This window comes from Engystomops pustulosus, chromosome 1 (genome assembly GCF_040894005.1).
Source record: "Engystomops pustulosus chromosome 1, aEngPut4.maternal, whole genome shotgun sequence".
Taxonomy (NCBI): Eukaryota; Metazoa; Chordata; class Amphibia; order Anura; family Leptodactylidae; genus Engystomops; species Engystomops pustulosus.
This window is the reverse complement of record NC_092411.1, coordinates 185,159,029-185,175,266: the sequence shown is the minus strand read 5'-3', so window position 1 is coordinate 185,175,266 and position 16,238 is coordinate 185,159,029. Positions and strand designations below refer to the sequence as shown.

The 16,238-nt window shown below is 41.0% G+C and overlaps 1 protein-coding gene across 7 annotated transcripts in view; it reads right to left on the bottom strand.

The window, feature by feature from the left end:
- Positions 1–2,332: 2,332 nt before the first annotated feature.
- CENPC (centromere protein C) overlaps positions 2,333–16,238 on the bottom strand; it is a 127,472-nt gene continuing 113,566 nt past the window's right edge. For 6 of the 7 annotated variants that reach the window (XM_072114920.1, XM_072114938.1, XM_072114948.1 and 3 more), the window contains 2 exons: positions 12,340–12,430; positions 2,333–3,085 (listed from right to left, as the gene is read on the bottom strand). In XM_072114920.1, coding sequence (XP_071971021.1) covers positions 2,979–3,085; positions 12,340–12,430 — 198 coding nt within the window. In that variant the 3' untranslated portion in view covers positions 2,333–2,978. Of the gene's footprint in view, positions 3,086–12,335; positions 12,431–14,249; positions 14,393–16,238 lie in introns of those variants that run through there. The other variant, XR_011848779.1, reaches the window with a different exon arrangement.

Below are 16,238 nucleotides of genomic sequence, written 5' to 3'. Positions count from 1 at the left end.
AATGGAGAAGAGATGGTGATTGTCTGCCACTACATTTTGTATACATTTGGAACAGAACGCCTTCTTGTACGAGGAGGACAGCGTTTTTTTTTTTACAAACTATGCATTTTTAACCTCTTCCCGACGCGTGTGCATGGAGAAGGCTCAGCCCGTGCCAGCCCTCTTCCAAAGACCCAAGGCTTCTTTCAACCCATTAATAGCAAAGTGCGATTTGCACATTGTAATGAATGAGGAGGAAAATCCCCATATACTGTAGGATCGATTAGACAACCTAGGGTTAAAGTACCCTAAGGGGTCTGAAAAATAGTAAAAGTAAAAATGAATAAGAAAAGTTACAAAAAAAATTATTAAAAAACCTAAAAATTCATATCTCCCCCTTTCCCTAGAACCTATATAAATATAAACAGCAAAAATCATTAACACATTAGGTATCGCCGCGTCCGAAAATGCCCGAACTATCAAAATATAATAACGGTTTTTCACTGCATTTAACCTGTAACGTAAAATAGCACCCAAAGTTGAAAATGGCACTTTTTTGCCATTTTGAAAAACATAAAAAATTCATTAAAAAGTGATCAAAAGGTAGTAGTCTGAAAAATTGAAGCATTCAAAATGTCATCCAGTCGCAAAAAATGACATACCCCCACAGCTCCGTAGACCCAAGTATAAAAAAAGTAATTTGTGCCAAAAGATAGCAAAAATCCTCCCAAGAGTTTTTGTACAGGAGGTGTTAATTTTTGTAAATGTATGAAAACATTATAAAACCTATACAAATTTGTTATCCCAGTGATCGCATTCACCCAAAGAATAAAGTAGACATGTCATTAGGGACGCACAGTGAAAGCCATAAAATCCAAGCAAACGGCACAAATGTGTTTTTTCACCATTTTCACTGCATTTGGAATTTTTTGGCCACTTTCCAGTTCATGGCATGGAATATTAAATACTGCTTCTATGAGGTGTTACGCAGAAAACAAGCCCTCAGAGCTCTTTGCGTGTAAAAATAAAAAAAAAGTTATAGATTTTTGAAGGTGGGGAGTGAAAAATGGAAATGAAAAAACAAATGAGGGACAGATCTTTCAAGGGAGTTTTCATTGGAACAGTCTCCTATGTGTACAAAATAACACATTATTAGGATATATTATGGTCTGTAGACAGATGAGCTTTTTTTTTTCCCCACTGTACCTTTGAGGAGGGACATACCTGGGGCAGGGTCTTCTGGGGGCTCCACAGATCTGCTGGCATCACCTTCTGGCAGTTAATATAACCACAACGACATTACTATGAATGCTTGATCTTTAAATAATGTAATATTTCCCGCCCGGCATGTGATGTCATCACAGGTTCTCGACTTCCGGTCCGTTGCGTTCCACTGTGGAATGCAGGCGCCTTCCATAGGATATCGGCCACCGGATGCCAAATCAAGGATTCCGTGCCCCATACCTCCCCGATCTGTAAATTGTGCGCCCCCGCACCCACGGACAGGAGAACACCCCCCCCCCTCCTGTGGCAACCCTCAACCTCGGACACACCACCAGACTGGTACAGGTAGGCTGCCCTGATGTACTGCTCCTCCACACAGTCTTGGGAGCAGGATTCCAGGTATCCCAGGGACAGGAAAAAACTGGAGGGCCCATTTAAATAGATTCAAAGTTGTTTTCTGCCCCTGGAACAAGTACCGTTGTGGAGGTATTAGGAAAATAAATGATGCAGCTTTCTATAGAAGGACAGCAAGTAGAGATCTCTGTGAGGAATTGATACAAAGAGTATACTGGAAAATTTGTATAACTTTTCATTAATCAATACCAATATCAATTACTTGTTAAAATGGGAATACCCCTTTAAGGCTACATTCAAACGAATGTATGGGGGACCTATGTATAATATATATGTCGCCCATAAACGCCAATAGCCATGCAGAGCGATAATGCTCCGTACACAGGAAAAAGTTATGACATATCCTATCTTTCCCCGTTTTAAGGCCCGTACGTGGTGCATTTCTATGGAGAAGGTAGGGGTCACCCCTTCTCCTCTCCATGGCGCCTGATAAATACCTTCCTGGCTAAGGCCCGGCGGGCATACGCTCGTGTGAATTTAGCCTAACAGCTTTCGAGCATCAGAAAGCTTAGTTATGGGAACTTAGTTATGATTTAACACATTAAAAAACACATTTTAAAAATCCAGTAGTCTTATTAATTCTTGTGCATCTCAGGGAATCCCTTGCAGCTGAACAATAATCTACCCCAACTATAAACTAAATCAGTTTTTTGGGGCCATCAGATGTTTTTTTTAAAGAGGGAAAGTACAGAGCAAAATGACAAAAAGGTACACATTTGACAGAACATTACTGTTTTTTTTAATTGTAAATTTCCTTTATGTATCTTCGTAAACAAGAAAAATATTAACATTTCAAACATGTATACAAAATGTACATAACACATTTGTAAAACTCACTGCAGCAGAGGAGTTTTCCGGACACAGTAGAGGGGGAATGCTCCTTGCCGTGCAACAACCTGTGAATCTGCAGCAGGGAGGGGCTCTAGTAATGCCCAAATATAAGGAAATTAGCACAGTTAGGGTGCCTGGATCTATGAGTAAGTATTTATCCATGCTTCCTTTTGATGGTAATTTAATTTAATTAAGGGACAGATAAGAGGGAGAAAAACACACATTTTTTTTTTTACAGTTGGTAAGGACTACATAGACATGTATACATAGTAGCTGCATACTAGGATATTTTAATCTAACACTTAAACAGTGAAGATGAGGTGTACAGGCAACCGCAAGCAATCGGGCACCAAAGGTTATTCCAATAGTAGAAGAGGACTGTTCTTGTGGCCTGTAATCTAGCAATTCTTTGGTGCCAACAGGCTCTTTTTTTCAGCATTGAGGGACATATAAACAGCAAAACTGTCTGTATTTTAGGCATACAAATAATTACATAGTAACATAACAGAGTACTATCATTAATAAAACTTTTAAGCAACACCAGCAAAATCTTGTGTAACTGTTGGAAGCATTTTTAAAAAGTTATATATCAGCACTGCTTCCTTGTCCTGAAGGTTGGTTATAACACAGCCATTACCTGAAAGACAAAGAAGTTGTAATAAATAAAATACTATTGACTTCCAATATTTAGCAGTAAAAACATATGTCAGTGGTGGTGAATCTATGGAACGGATTCCAGAGGTAGCACTTAGAGCCCACTCTGCTGACATCCAAGCCATCCATCAAGCACAGAGTTCACCAGACAGGTCTCAAAGAATCTTCCTGCAGTCCCAGGCAACACAAGATATGTTGATCTCAGTGCTATTTTAACCCCTTACCAACATGTGACTTAGTATTACGTCACATGCCGGGTGCGGGTACATGGAGAGGGCTCACGGGCTCCATAGCCGGGCTGCATATTGCAGCAAAGGCTTCCCGGTAACACCCGCGATCGGTGCCAGCAAATTTACCGGGGGCTTCAAAAATCTTTCTGAGGATCATCGCTCCCCGTGACGTCATCGGGGAGCGCCGATCCGTCGTCATGGTAGCCACGGGTCTTCCGAAGACCCTCGGCTACCTCGGCTTAACCCATGCATTACAATGTGCTATCAGCACATTGTAATGTATGAGGAGTAAAATCCCCATATACTGCCATACTGTAGTATGGCAGTATATGATAGGATCGTACAGACAACCTAGGGTTAAAGTACCCTAGGGAGTCTGAAAAATAGTGAAAATTATAAAAAAAAGAATATTAAAAAAAAAAAATACAATAAAAAAAACCTAAAAACTCAAATCACCCCCCTTTAAATAAATAATAAACAGTAAAAATCATAAACACATTAAGTATTGCCGCGTCCGAAAATGCCGGATCAAAATATGATAACGGTTTTCCACTGCGTTTAACCCCGTAATGGAAAATCGCGCCCAAGGTCGAAAATGGCACTTTTTTGCCATTTTAAAAAAAATTAATTCTATAAAAAGTGATCAAAATGTCGCACAGTCCTAATAATGATAACACTGTAAACATCATCAAAATCTGCAAAAAACTACATCACTCACAGCTCCGTACACCAAAGTATAAAAAAGTTATTAGCGCCAGAAGATGGCAAAATCCCCCCAAAAATTTTTGTACTGGAGGTTTGAATTTTTTAAATGTATGAAAACATTATTAAACCTATACAAATTTGGTATCCCCGTATTCATACTGACCAAAAGAACAAAGTAGACATGTCATTTGGGGCGCTCAGTGAAATCCGTAAAATCCAAGCCCACAAGAATACGGCACAAATGCGTTTTTTTTTACCAATTTCACTGCATTTGGAATTTTTTTCCCGGTTCCTAGTACATGGCATGGAATATTAAATACCGTCACTATGAAGTGCAATTTGTTACGCAGAAAATAAGCCATCACACAGCTCTGTACGTGGAAAAATTAAAAAAAAAGATTTTTGAAGGTGGGAAATGAAAACGCAAAAACGAAAAAGGGCTGCGGTGTTAAAGCAACACATCCTTGGCTGCTTGGGAATGCAGGAAGAGAGAGGGCCAGATTATCTTTGGAGCTCCTGCTGTCCCAACGGTTCTACCTGTACAGGGAAATTCTGGACAGAAGTTGCAATGATAGTCCAAATTTCCCCTTCTTTCAAATTTATTGGTGTCCTCAAAAGACCGAGACAATGAAAGTTGCAGTTTAGGTAGTTTGCAATAAATAAGCGGGTCTTGGTTGTAGTTTCAGCACTCAGTCTCTTATCTAATGCATAGAACCTTTAAATGTAGTGCAATTTAAGACCAGTACAGTCTGACTGTAATCTATGATGCACTGTAATCTATTGGTAAGTGGGTAAATTATAGCTGAAATATAGGCAAGATCATATCATATAGTATGATATGATTTTCAGGTGCAGGTGAGGTACTCTCGTCACAAACAGTTTTTGGGTATCCACAGGATAGGGAATTACTTGCTGATTGGTAGGCTTCGGAGTGGTGGGACACCAGAGATCAAGAGAATTAGGCTATATTTAATGCTTTTCACCATTAAATATTACTGTGCATGCAAATTTCTGGTAGTGTTTGGCAATGAATAAACCAGCATGTTACATGTCCAGGCTTTACTAATTTGAAAGTACTAAAAAAAAAAAAAAAAAAAAAAACCTTTTCAGGATATGTTGGGGTTCTACTGCTACTTCTTCAGCTAGTCTAACAGTGGCAGCAGGAAAACTTGTGGTGTCCAAAATACCCCTTTACAACTCATACAGCTTATATACATCCCAAGTGCACATACCCTGTGCAGATAGCACGTATACAGACAACATGGCTGGGGTCACACTTCAAATGGCTAGATTTTCTGAACTGTGGCATCTCAAAACACAGTTCTGGTGTCTTTTTAAAGAGGAGAATCTCTCTTTTAGGTACAGGAGATATCCACTTTTAAAGATACAGTTGGGAGTGTGATTTTTCTATACGGTTCCCACTCCCAACTGTAAGGTTATGTGTCACCTTATATCACAATTCTAATGCAACATAATGATAAATGGATAGTGTAAGGATGCCTTACAGAACCAGAGATATAGACTCTTAAATTTGTAGTAAAAAAAATGTAGATTTTTATATACATCTTTCTTTTTCTGAGATTTCCGACTGTAACTTTAAGAGTGGATATCTCTGGGTCAGTGAAGTGTCCATACATAATCCATATAGCATATATAAAAGGGGGATTCTGTATTCACTGTATGAAAATATCTGATTATTCACCTCTCTCAAAAAAGTAATTCACTGAAATTGAGGGAAAAAGAGAGTATAAGTAAAAATAAAAAATAACTTTTATTGGATATATATTAAAATGAGTAGAGAAGTGTGTAGTTAAGGTGTAGATCTTACACCCAACTAATTTGTGTTTTAATAAAAACTTTTTCCGACCTAAGGTATCGCACAGTTTTGTGCAGGGGAACACTGACGTCGGAATGTGGACAACCAAAGTGGAGGTCTGTAGTCTATTCAGTGGGGAAATAGATCTCACTGCCTAGCGGATGGGAGGCACGCATACACTGCATGCACATGCCACTATCCTAGGACTAACTGAGAAGCTCTATTCCCAACTACCCTCCTCAAGATAATGGGATAAAATTGATCTCACACTATTGTATCTCACACTACACAGAGTTTATCTTTCAGTTGAGATGGTGTGTTAGTATGGAGGCTACATGCTGGTGATATCTCGATAGAGGTAAGTTGTCTGGCATAGACGATTCTAACCCCAATTGTCCGGTTAGAGACAGCTCAGGACTAAAACTCTATCTCCAGCTAGCTCTCCTACAAGTACATAGATCCGACGCGTTTCCTAATCTAATTCATCAGGGATCTGATACATTGTGTCTAAGTTAAACACGCGTAGATATAAACACACATTCAAACAGCGTGTCCCCGCATTGATGTCAGCGGCAGCGGGGAAACACTGGGTATTTAAGTAGGTAGCCCCACCTTCCTGTGATGACACAGAGTGGTTGAGAACCAATGCGGGGAGCCGGAGACATCGAGCCTCCCGCAGAGGACACGCCCCCCTGCGCGTCAGAGTGGTGAGAGCCAATGGGAGGATCGGAGGAGAGAAACCCGCCTCCAGTCACATGATCGCCAGTCCGGTAAGCACCGTGAAGGGCCGCCCCAACTCAGCGAAACCCATGGCTATAGGACAGCGTAGGAGCGTGAGAAGATATGCCGATAAAAACAAAAACAAACCACTCCCGCTTAAGGAAGAATGTGGGGAGGTAAGGGGTACCAAAGATGGTAATGGGGGGGGGGGGGGGGAAATTAAACCGATGTCTGTCACATAAACATCGCCGGCCGGGTTCAGTTAATAGCAGTACCATGTATCAACTGTTGATATAGCATAAAAGATAATGTGAAGGTAGATACATATTGCCTAAAACAGACATATATGGTCTACACTGGACAGCGTGCAGAGAGGAAGGGAGAACAGAAAAGATAGGATCAAACAGCCTGGGATACAAGGGAGTAATATACCATGCAGCATGGCAAGGCGACGTGACGGAAGGAAAAAACAAGAATAGGTGAGGGTAAGTAGAAGAGATCTAAATGATGTAGTAGAGAGATCCCTATACATAGCCTCATCCATTCAGGGGACAGGAAGTCACAAAAAGCTGACGAAGGACAGGTTTTCATTGAGGCCATTAGGTTCCACCGTATTCAAGGTGTAAATCCACCTGGCCTCCTTTTGCTGAATCAGTCTGTCCCAGTTTCCTCCCCGTTTGGGGGGTCTGACCTTTTCTATGACCTGAAAACTTAGGAGCTTCGGGTCACTGTGGTGCCATTGGGCAAAGTGTCTTGCCACAGTGGTATTCCGTTGATTCCTAATGTCCCCTGTATGTTCCTGTATTCTCACTTTGATTGGGCGATATGTTTTTCCCACATAGTTGGTCGGACAGGGGCATGACAACATGTACACGGCTCCCACTGTTTTGCAGTTGGCATAGTCCCTGATATAAAAGGTTTCGCCTGTATTGGCACTCTGAAAAGTGTTACCCAGTAGAACCAGTTGGCATATGTTGCAGCTGCCACACCTAAAGGTACCTGTTCTTTCTGAGAGCCAGGATCTAGGGGATCGTGCAGGCTCGAGATGACTATGAACGAGCCTGTCACGTAAATTCTTCCCTCTCCGGTAGGTAACAGATGGATGTGGTAACACAAGGTCTTTCAGATCTGGATCTTGTCTTAAGATCCGCCAGTATTTGTTGAGGATTTCTTTCACAGCATCCGCATTCGCTCCTGTGTACCCTTGATTGTAATTGGCCATCTGAGGTTTTAGAGATGCGTATATCAAGAAATGCAATGGAACTTTCATGAATTTCGCTCGTGAAGCATAAGCCCAGATCATTCATGTTCAAGGCTCTAACAAAATCGTGAAAATCTGCGGGAGTGGAAGACCACACAATGAGTATATCGTCGATATACCGAAGCCAGATGGGCATACATGATGTCCATCTGGTGTATTCCTCCGAGAAAACTATCCGGTCCTCCCACCAGCCGAGGTAGAGATTTGGTTGTCCACATTCCGACGTCAGTGTTCCCCTGCACAAAACTGTGCGATACCTGAGGTCGGAAAAAGTTTTTATTAAAACACAAATTAGTTGGGTGTAAGATCTACATCTTAACTACACACTTCTCTACTAATTTTAATATATATCCAATAAAAGTTATTTTTTATTTTTACTTATACTCTCTTTTTCCCTCAATTTCAGTGAATTATAAAAGGGGGATTCTCCCTTTTAATATGAGAACAGATTTGTGTCATCAGATAGGTTCTAGGGTTCAGGAGATAAACAGTAAATGTTTGAAATGTGCCCCCCTCCAGCCTGCCAGCTGAAGGCAGAATGTAGACGGAGCTGCAGGAAAGACTTACCGTATATACTCGTGTATATGCCGAGTTTTTCAGCACAAAAAATGTGCGGAAAATCCTCAACTCGGCTCATACACGAGTCAATAGGCAGCCCAGCACTTAAAAAACTTATATACTCACCCTCCGGTGGCCCCGATACACAGTGCTGCTCCTCCGATGTCCGGGCGGGTCCTTTTCTGTCTTCTATCTTCACCTGTCTTCAGTCTTCCGCAGGGCGCCGCCATGTTCTTCTCCAGCCGTCGCATAGTATGACTTCAGCAGAGAAAGATAGAAGACAGAAGAGGACCCGCGCGGACATCGGGTGAGCAGCGCGGACATCGGGGGAGCACCGGAGGGTGAGTATATAAGTTTATTTTTTTTTGTTAGTGCTGGGCGGGTTGTATACTTAAGGGGGCAGGCTGTATACTTAAGGGGGCAGGCTGTATACTTAAGGGGGCAGGCTGGGCTGGCTGTATACTTAAGGGGGCAGGCTGGGCTGGCTGTATACTTAAGGGGGCAGGCTGAATACTACTGGGGGCAGGCTGGGCAGGCTGTATACTTAAGGGGGCAGGCTGGCTATATACTGGGAGGCTGTGACCATAAATTGGGCACTAGGAGCGGCTTACTAAAGTAAGAGGCAGCGGGGAAGAGGCAGCGCCTCAGACCGCCCCCTCATGAATATGTCGGACCACTTTGAGAGCGGTCCGGCGTTTACATTGTACTCTGCCGCAGTGTTAGATAGCGTTATCGGAGGTTTGTTTAAGCACTAGGAGCTGCTTACTTTAGTAAGCAGCTCCTAGTGCCCAATTTATGGGTAACTGGTCCTCTTCAATGAAGTGCATTACAAAACTGCAAAAATTGACCTGAACATTCAGGCAACAATGACCCTCAGTCACAAAGAAGTTAATGGACTTCTACCATCACGATTTACTGTCCAAACTTACATACTTGTCATTTGCAAAGTCACTGCCCCATTTTTCTGATATAATGGCTGGATACTTCTAAAAAACACTTTCTGAAAATCCGGAAATGACCCAGAGGCGCCCCGGCTACGTTTTATCTGCATGCAATAAGCAAGTGTGCAAATAGGTTGTGTATGTTGTTATGCAAGATGCTTTTAAGCCACAAGTTTTTTTTTTCTACCCCAATAACTAAATGTTTGTAATTATAGGTTTTATTAAAGAGAACCTGTCACCAAAGCACAATTTTCCATCTATTACAGGTTGCAGGTCGCTAAGAATCAGGCATCCTTTTCCCTGGTTCCTAGCAAGCCAACCGTAGTGCCGACGTACATTTACCATCAGTGGTCATAAAGAAGTTAACTAGGTTTGTTGTAAGTCTACTAAAGGACATTTTAGGGCAATATATTTATGTTTTTATGTTTCTTATGAACCATAATGTTAAAACTCATCCACTGATTTAGCCATAATTGGGCCTGTTTGTCTTCAGAGAATTAAAATATTTTAATACAATTGTTTTAGGATACATGAAATACTTTTTATGATGTTCAGAATTAACGGGAGGGATGAGGAATACATTTTCAGGGCTCCCTGAATTCCTGTGCCAGTGAACTTCAAGCCTTGTAAGAAATGTTTCCATAATCCTTTTCAAATTCACAGATAAGGACAAAACGATATATAATTACTCTTTCCCTACCCAGAGAATATTTCACTAGGTTGCAAATGAACTCCTGTTACCACTCCCCTCTGCTCCCCCTGCTCATGTTTGAGTGTAATGTATAGTAAAGCATAGTTAGTGTCTGTGCTTCATCTGCCGACATGCTGCATCATCTCATACATATGTGAGAGACACAGACATCAGCTACACAAGTACCTGACATGTTCTGCTATAAATTTAAGGGATAAGTTTTGTGTTTCTATCTGGAAAAAAAATATGAAAATTTAAAAAGAATTTTTACAAACTTTTGCCAAAGTTTGAAATGTTCTGCATTCCAGAGAGGAAGTAAAACTACCCAAAAGGATTGATAGCTAATATATCCGGAATATCTGTTTTATGTTGGAATGATATTTTATGCGTCCTCTCATTTTTCTAGGATGTTATGAGGCACAGAACTTTGGATGCGATTATTTTTATTTTCATGAAAATCACCAAAACTCACATTTTGAGGGACACCTCAGCTTTCAAGTGACTTTGAAAGGCCTAAATAACAGTAAAACCCCATAAATTACCCCACTATATAGAAACTACACCCCTCAACGTATATAAAACTCAGTTAAGTCTATTAACCCCCACATGGGTTATAACAATATGGTCCTGCGATTTAGAAGCTAACATTTTTTGGGAAAATACATTCATTTAAACCAAAACTGACAGTTTCATAATGAATAAAATGATGAAATGCTCTGCAAAGTTTGAAGCCCAAATTCTCCCGAGTGTACTGATACCCCATATGTTGTAGTAACTGCTGTATGGGCGCACGGCCGGGCATGGAACGGAAGCAGCGCCATTCACAGCAGATTTGTACTGTCAAATTGTACAGGCTATAAAATTTAAATTTTTGGGGTAATGTGAACATATGAGGGCTTATTATTTGCAGGGCGAGATACATTTGTATTAATTATTCCTTTTGGGCGTCTATAGTTTATTCATGAGATTGTATTAACTATTTAAAGGGGGACAAACAAAATCATAATTTTTTATTTTGGATTTTTAGCAAATTTTTCCCCCCACTCACTGTAATGTAAAAATATTTTTTTATCTTTATTCTCTGGTTCACTACGATTGCGGTGATACCTCATTTATATAGTTTTACTTATCTTTGCTCAATTTTACTGAGCAAAACCAATATTGGAGAAAATTGCATTGCTTTTACTATGGACAACTTTTCAGGGCCATAACTTCTGTATTTTCTGTTGACAGGGCTTATATTTTGCGAAAAACAGTTGTTCTACACAGTAATATGGACGTGGTGATACCAAATAGGTACTTTTTTTGTGTTTTATATACATTTATTTGAATTTTATAAGTAACTGGGGTATTTATGGGACTTTAATTTTATTTATTTAATTATTATAAAATAATACTCATTTACTTACAGCCGGGTCCTGCCAGGAGGTAGAACCTGGCGAGAAGTGGAGCCGGCAGCATCAGGGCACACGCCAAACCCCGGGGGTTGTGACAGGAGGGATCGGATCCCCCGGTAAGCTCACTGGGGGGGGGGGGGAATCCGATCCGCGGGGGACATACTTACATGCTGCGGTCATGCTTGACCTCTGTGTGTAAGGGGTTAAACACCCGAGATCTGAGGTTTTCCGATCCCAGGTGTTAGTGCCGGGTCTGGGCTGCGATGTCATAGCCCAACAACGGCACTTGCAGGACCCGATGTCCCGCAAAAAGACTATGTGGCGGTCATTAAGTACTTAAATATGTTATAAGCCACACCATACTAAAGCCCTTATTAAATTTGGTGCAAACCACTTTAGACAGCACCTTGTGGTTGTTAGAAGAGAATTTCTTCACCGTGTTACCAGTTACAGGTCACCATTCAGATGTTCGACACCAAGTGAACAAATACTGAATAACTATCCTATGAAAAGGTAGTAAGTATTAAAAATGACAGAGGAATAAAGGCAATACACCTCGATCTAGCACTGCTGACACTCCGGACTGGGCTAAAAATGTTCAAGGTCACATGACCATGAAGGTTTGAAAAAAAATTTTCCACTCCAAATACACTAATAAATACCCCCTATTTAGTTTGGAAAGCTTGATTTGAACAAATATGATATATGTGTTCATATGCAAAATATAGGTTCAAAGACTGCAAATTTAGACTTTCAGCTTCAAAACAGCATTTCAGAATGAGAAATAAAAACAAATATTGGCACATCTACAATATACACTAAATCACTGATTATATATTTCATTTGGCAAACTTCTTGTATAAAGCTTGCAGGTCTGCAGATTGAAATCCATTTTTAAAAGAATATATTTTTTTTTACCTGGAGGAACAAAAAAGAAGTCGCCGTTCTTTAGAATCCTCTCTGACTTGTATAGATTTAACAGCACTTCACCTTGTTCAACGTAGTAAATCTAGAACATAATGAAGACATTATACCATAAAAATGAGAATTCAGCTTATTATCCACTGGAAATTAGCAAGGACAAATTATCAGCTAATATAACATCTAAAATGAGATGAACCATTATAGATGCTAAATCTTTAAGCACATAGCACTTTTTATGGAAGAAAATAGTACAAGAGTCAGGCATAACCATGTAAAGTGGACTCAGTTATATCATGTAATACGTCATACTGATAGAATTGTCCAGGTCTATTGCAAAAGGCACTTCCAGCTACTTTACAAGCTGTTACAACCATAGCCTGCCACAAGCACACTTTATGTGCAATTACAGAATCCACCACTAAGCACCCATCATCTGCTCTGCAGTCTTCATGTTTTGAGTCCTATACAACCTTTAGATCACTTTTCATTAAACGTTTTAGCAGACATCCACTATGAATGGAGAGGGTTTAGTCTATAATTCCTCTCCATACAGAGTTAATTGTCCCGTGCTGAGAATGCAAGACATGGGATAAACACTCTAGGCAAGGATGGCCATTTCAAACGTGATTCTATTGGCAGCATATTTCAGAGCAGGGATAGGGAACCTATGGCTCGGGAGTCAGATGTGGCTCATTTGAAGGCTGCCTCCGGCTCGCAGACAAATCTTAAAGGAAACCTACCATTTAGAATGGTCGGTGTAAGCTGTAAGTACCGAGCACCAGCTCAGGGTGAGCTGGTCCCGGTACTTACTTTCGTTAGTGTTATAAACTGCGGTATCGCGGTTTTAACACTTTATAAACTTCAGAGCAGAACAGGCTTCGGCGGTGCGCCTACATAGGAAATAGCGGAGATGTTGTGCGCGCAGCGCCGAAGCCCCTTCTGTTCTAAAGTTTAAAAGTGTTAAAACCGCAATACCGTGGTTTATAACACTAACAAAAGTAAGTACCGGCACCAGCTCACCCTGAGCTGGTGCACGGTACTTACAGCTTACCCCTGCCATTCTAAATGGTAGGTTTCCTTTAAATAAATAGAGATTTGCTCTGTGTGTGCGTCTAAGACACACACAGCACTGATCATGTAACATTGCAGCCTGCATCCTTTGTGCGACCAAGGCACCATCCCCGCCATCGCCTTAACAATGATGGTGGCTGCGCCTCTGGGTCACAAAACAAGCACAGGAGCAACAAGGAGCCGGCAGCTGGGAGCACAGGTATGCGAGTAATTTTTTTTGCTGTTGCTACCTATCTACTGGTGGGCATGTGCAGGGGCTACCTATCTACTGGTGGGCATGTGCAGGGGCTACCTATCAACTGGTGGGCATGTGCAGGGGCTACCTATCAACTGGTGGGCATGTGCAGGGGCTACCTATCAACTGGTGGGCATGTGCAGGGGCTACCTATCAGCTGGTGGGCATGTTCAGGTGCTACCTATCAACTGGTGGGCTTGTGCAGGGGCTACCTACCTACTGGCAGGCATGTGCAGGGGCTACCTACCTACTGGCAGGCATGTGCATACTGTATAGCTCTCACAGAATTACATTTTAAAATATGTGGCGTTCCTGGCTCTCTCAGCCAACAAGGTTCCCCCCGTTGTAGAGGAATGCACTGTGATTTTCAACATACCTTTATTATTTCTATCCATTATGTGTTTTCAGAAAAATAATCCTATTTTAATATGTATGCTAATGGGCCAGAAGGTGTACCAAGGACACCAATGAGCACTGCTATTCCTGCCTGTTCTACTACCCCCTCCATCAAATGAGCAGTAGATTCGTCATGTGGGACACTTGGGAAGAAACTGGAAGTGAAATGTGATTGAGGCATAAAAATATGAATTAGACTAACCAGTAATTCTGTCCACCATGACGGCACATGGAGGTTGGACCTTGACCTTTGATAGGGACAGGAAATTGCGCAGAAAGGATAAAACTCCGCCCCCTGTGGTCTCACGCCAAAGTCTTCTAGATAACCACCGGAGGATAACAAGACTAAAAAATAAGAGAGATTAATACAGCAGGGAAGGTTAATTATGGTCGGCATGGGAAACTCATGGAAACAGAATTACTGATTAGTCTAATTCATATTTTCCATTACATCCCCCATGACAGCAGATAAAACTTGCCCTTATAAAACTCATATTGTGACTAGAAGGGATTTCCATATGATCAGGAAGCAGCTTTGCAAATCTGGGAAGTAGCCCAAGAAGTAGCAATTGCTCTTGTTGAATGGCTGTAATGTTTTCAGGGTAATATAGATTGTATGATCCGTAGGCTTTAGAGACAGCAGATTTGATACAACTGGCGATAGTAGAACTCGAAGGTTTATGTCCTTAATTTTTTCCGGCAAATTAGATGAAAATGTTTGTGCTTTTGCAAAAGGTTTTGGTCTTGTTTTGATACTCCATTATCACAGTTGTTACATTAAGACTCTAGTTCTGCATTGTTACAAGGGTTATTGCAGAATGAGGGTAATATAATCTCCTGGTAACATTGAAATTCAGTAACCACTTTTGGGAGAAATGAACTATTTAACCCCTTAGGGACATGGCCCTTTTCCATTTTCATTTTTCACTCCCCACCTACAAAAATCTGAAACTTTTTTATTTTTCCATGTAAAGAGCTCTGTTTGGGCTAGTTTTCTGCGTAACAAATTGAACTTCATAGTGATGGTATTTATTATTCCATGCAGTGTACTGGGAAGCTGGAAAAAAATTCAGAATGCAGTGAAAATGATGAAAAACCGCATTTGCGCCGTTTTCTTGTGGGCTTGGATTTTACAGCTTTCCATGAGCGCCCCAAATCACATGCCTATTTTATTCTTTGGTTCGGTACGATCACGAGGATACCAAATTTGTACAGGTTTTATAATTTTTTCATACATTTAAAAAAATTAAAACCTTCTGTACAAAAAAAAAATTCTTCATTTTACCATGTTCTGGCACTAATAACTTTTTCATACTTCAGTGTACGGAGCTGTGGGTGGTGCCATTTTTTGCGACTTTTGATGAAGATTTTAATGCTTTGAGGACTGTATGGGCTTTTGATCACTTTTTATAAAATTTTTTATATTTTTCAAAATGGCAAAAAAGTGGCATTTTCGACTTTGGGCGCCAATTTCCATTACGGGGTTAAACGCTGGGAAAAATCGCTAATATATTTTGATAGATGGGAAATTTTGGGACGCGATGATAACTAATGTGTTTATGAATTTTACTGTTTATTTATATCAGTTCTAGGGAAAGGGGGGTGATTTAAACTTTTACTATTTTTTACAAAAAATTTTTTACCATTATTTTAGATCCTCCAGGGTAATTTAACCCTGCAGGGTCCGATTGCTAATACTATATATTGCAATACTACTATGACTTTTAATAGCCTGCCCTCTGCTGGCTATTAGAAATCATTGCACACGGCAAGCCCACGAGTCTCAATGAGACTCTAGGCTGCCATAGCAACTGATCGCCGCCCTCCGATGACGTTCTAGGGGGCGGCGATCGGCCATCCAAAATGTCGGCGGGCATTTAATGGTAAGTTATGTGCTGCGGTTGGGTCCGACCGCGGCACTTAACAGGCTAACGGCAGTGATAGGCGGGTCTTGGCTGTTTTATACAGCCATTACCCGGTGTGTATGGAGAGAGCACAGCTTGTGAGCTCTCTCCATTCACCCCTTGCGGCACGAGAATGATCTAGTTCATCCTCGGTCGGCAAGGTCTTAATTTGAATATAATTTTGTCCTCTTAGATGCAGCGGTATGGGTCTTTGCAGAAAGGGATTGGATTTCTTCTAGTCTATGGGCCAAGGTTACAGCAGCTAGGAAGTTAGTTTTAAGAGTTAA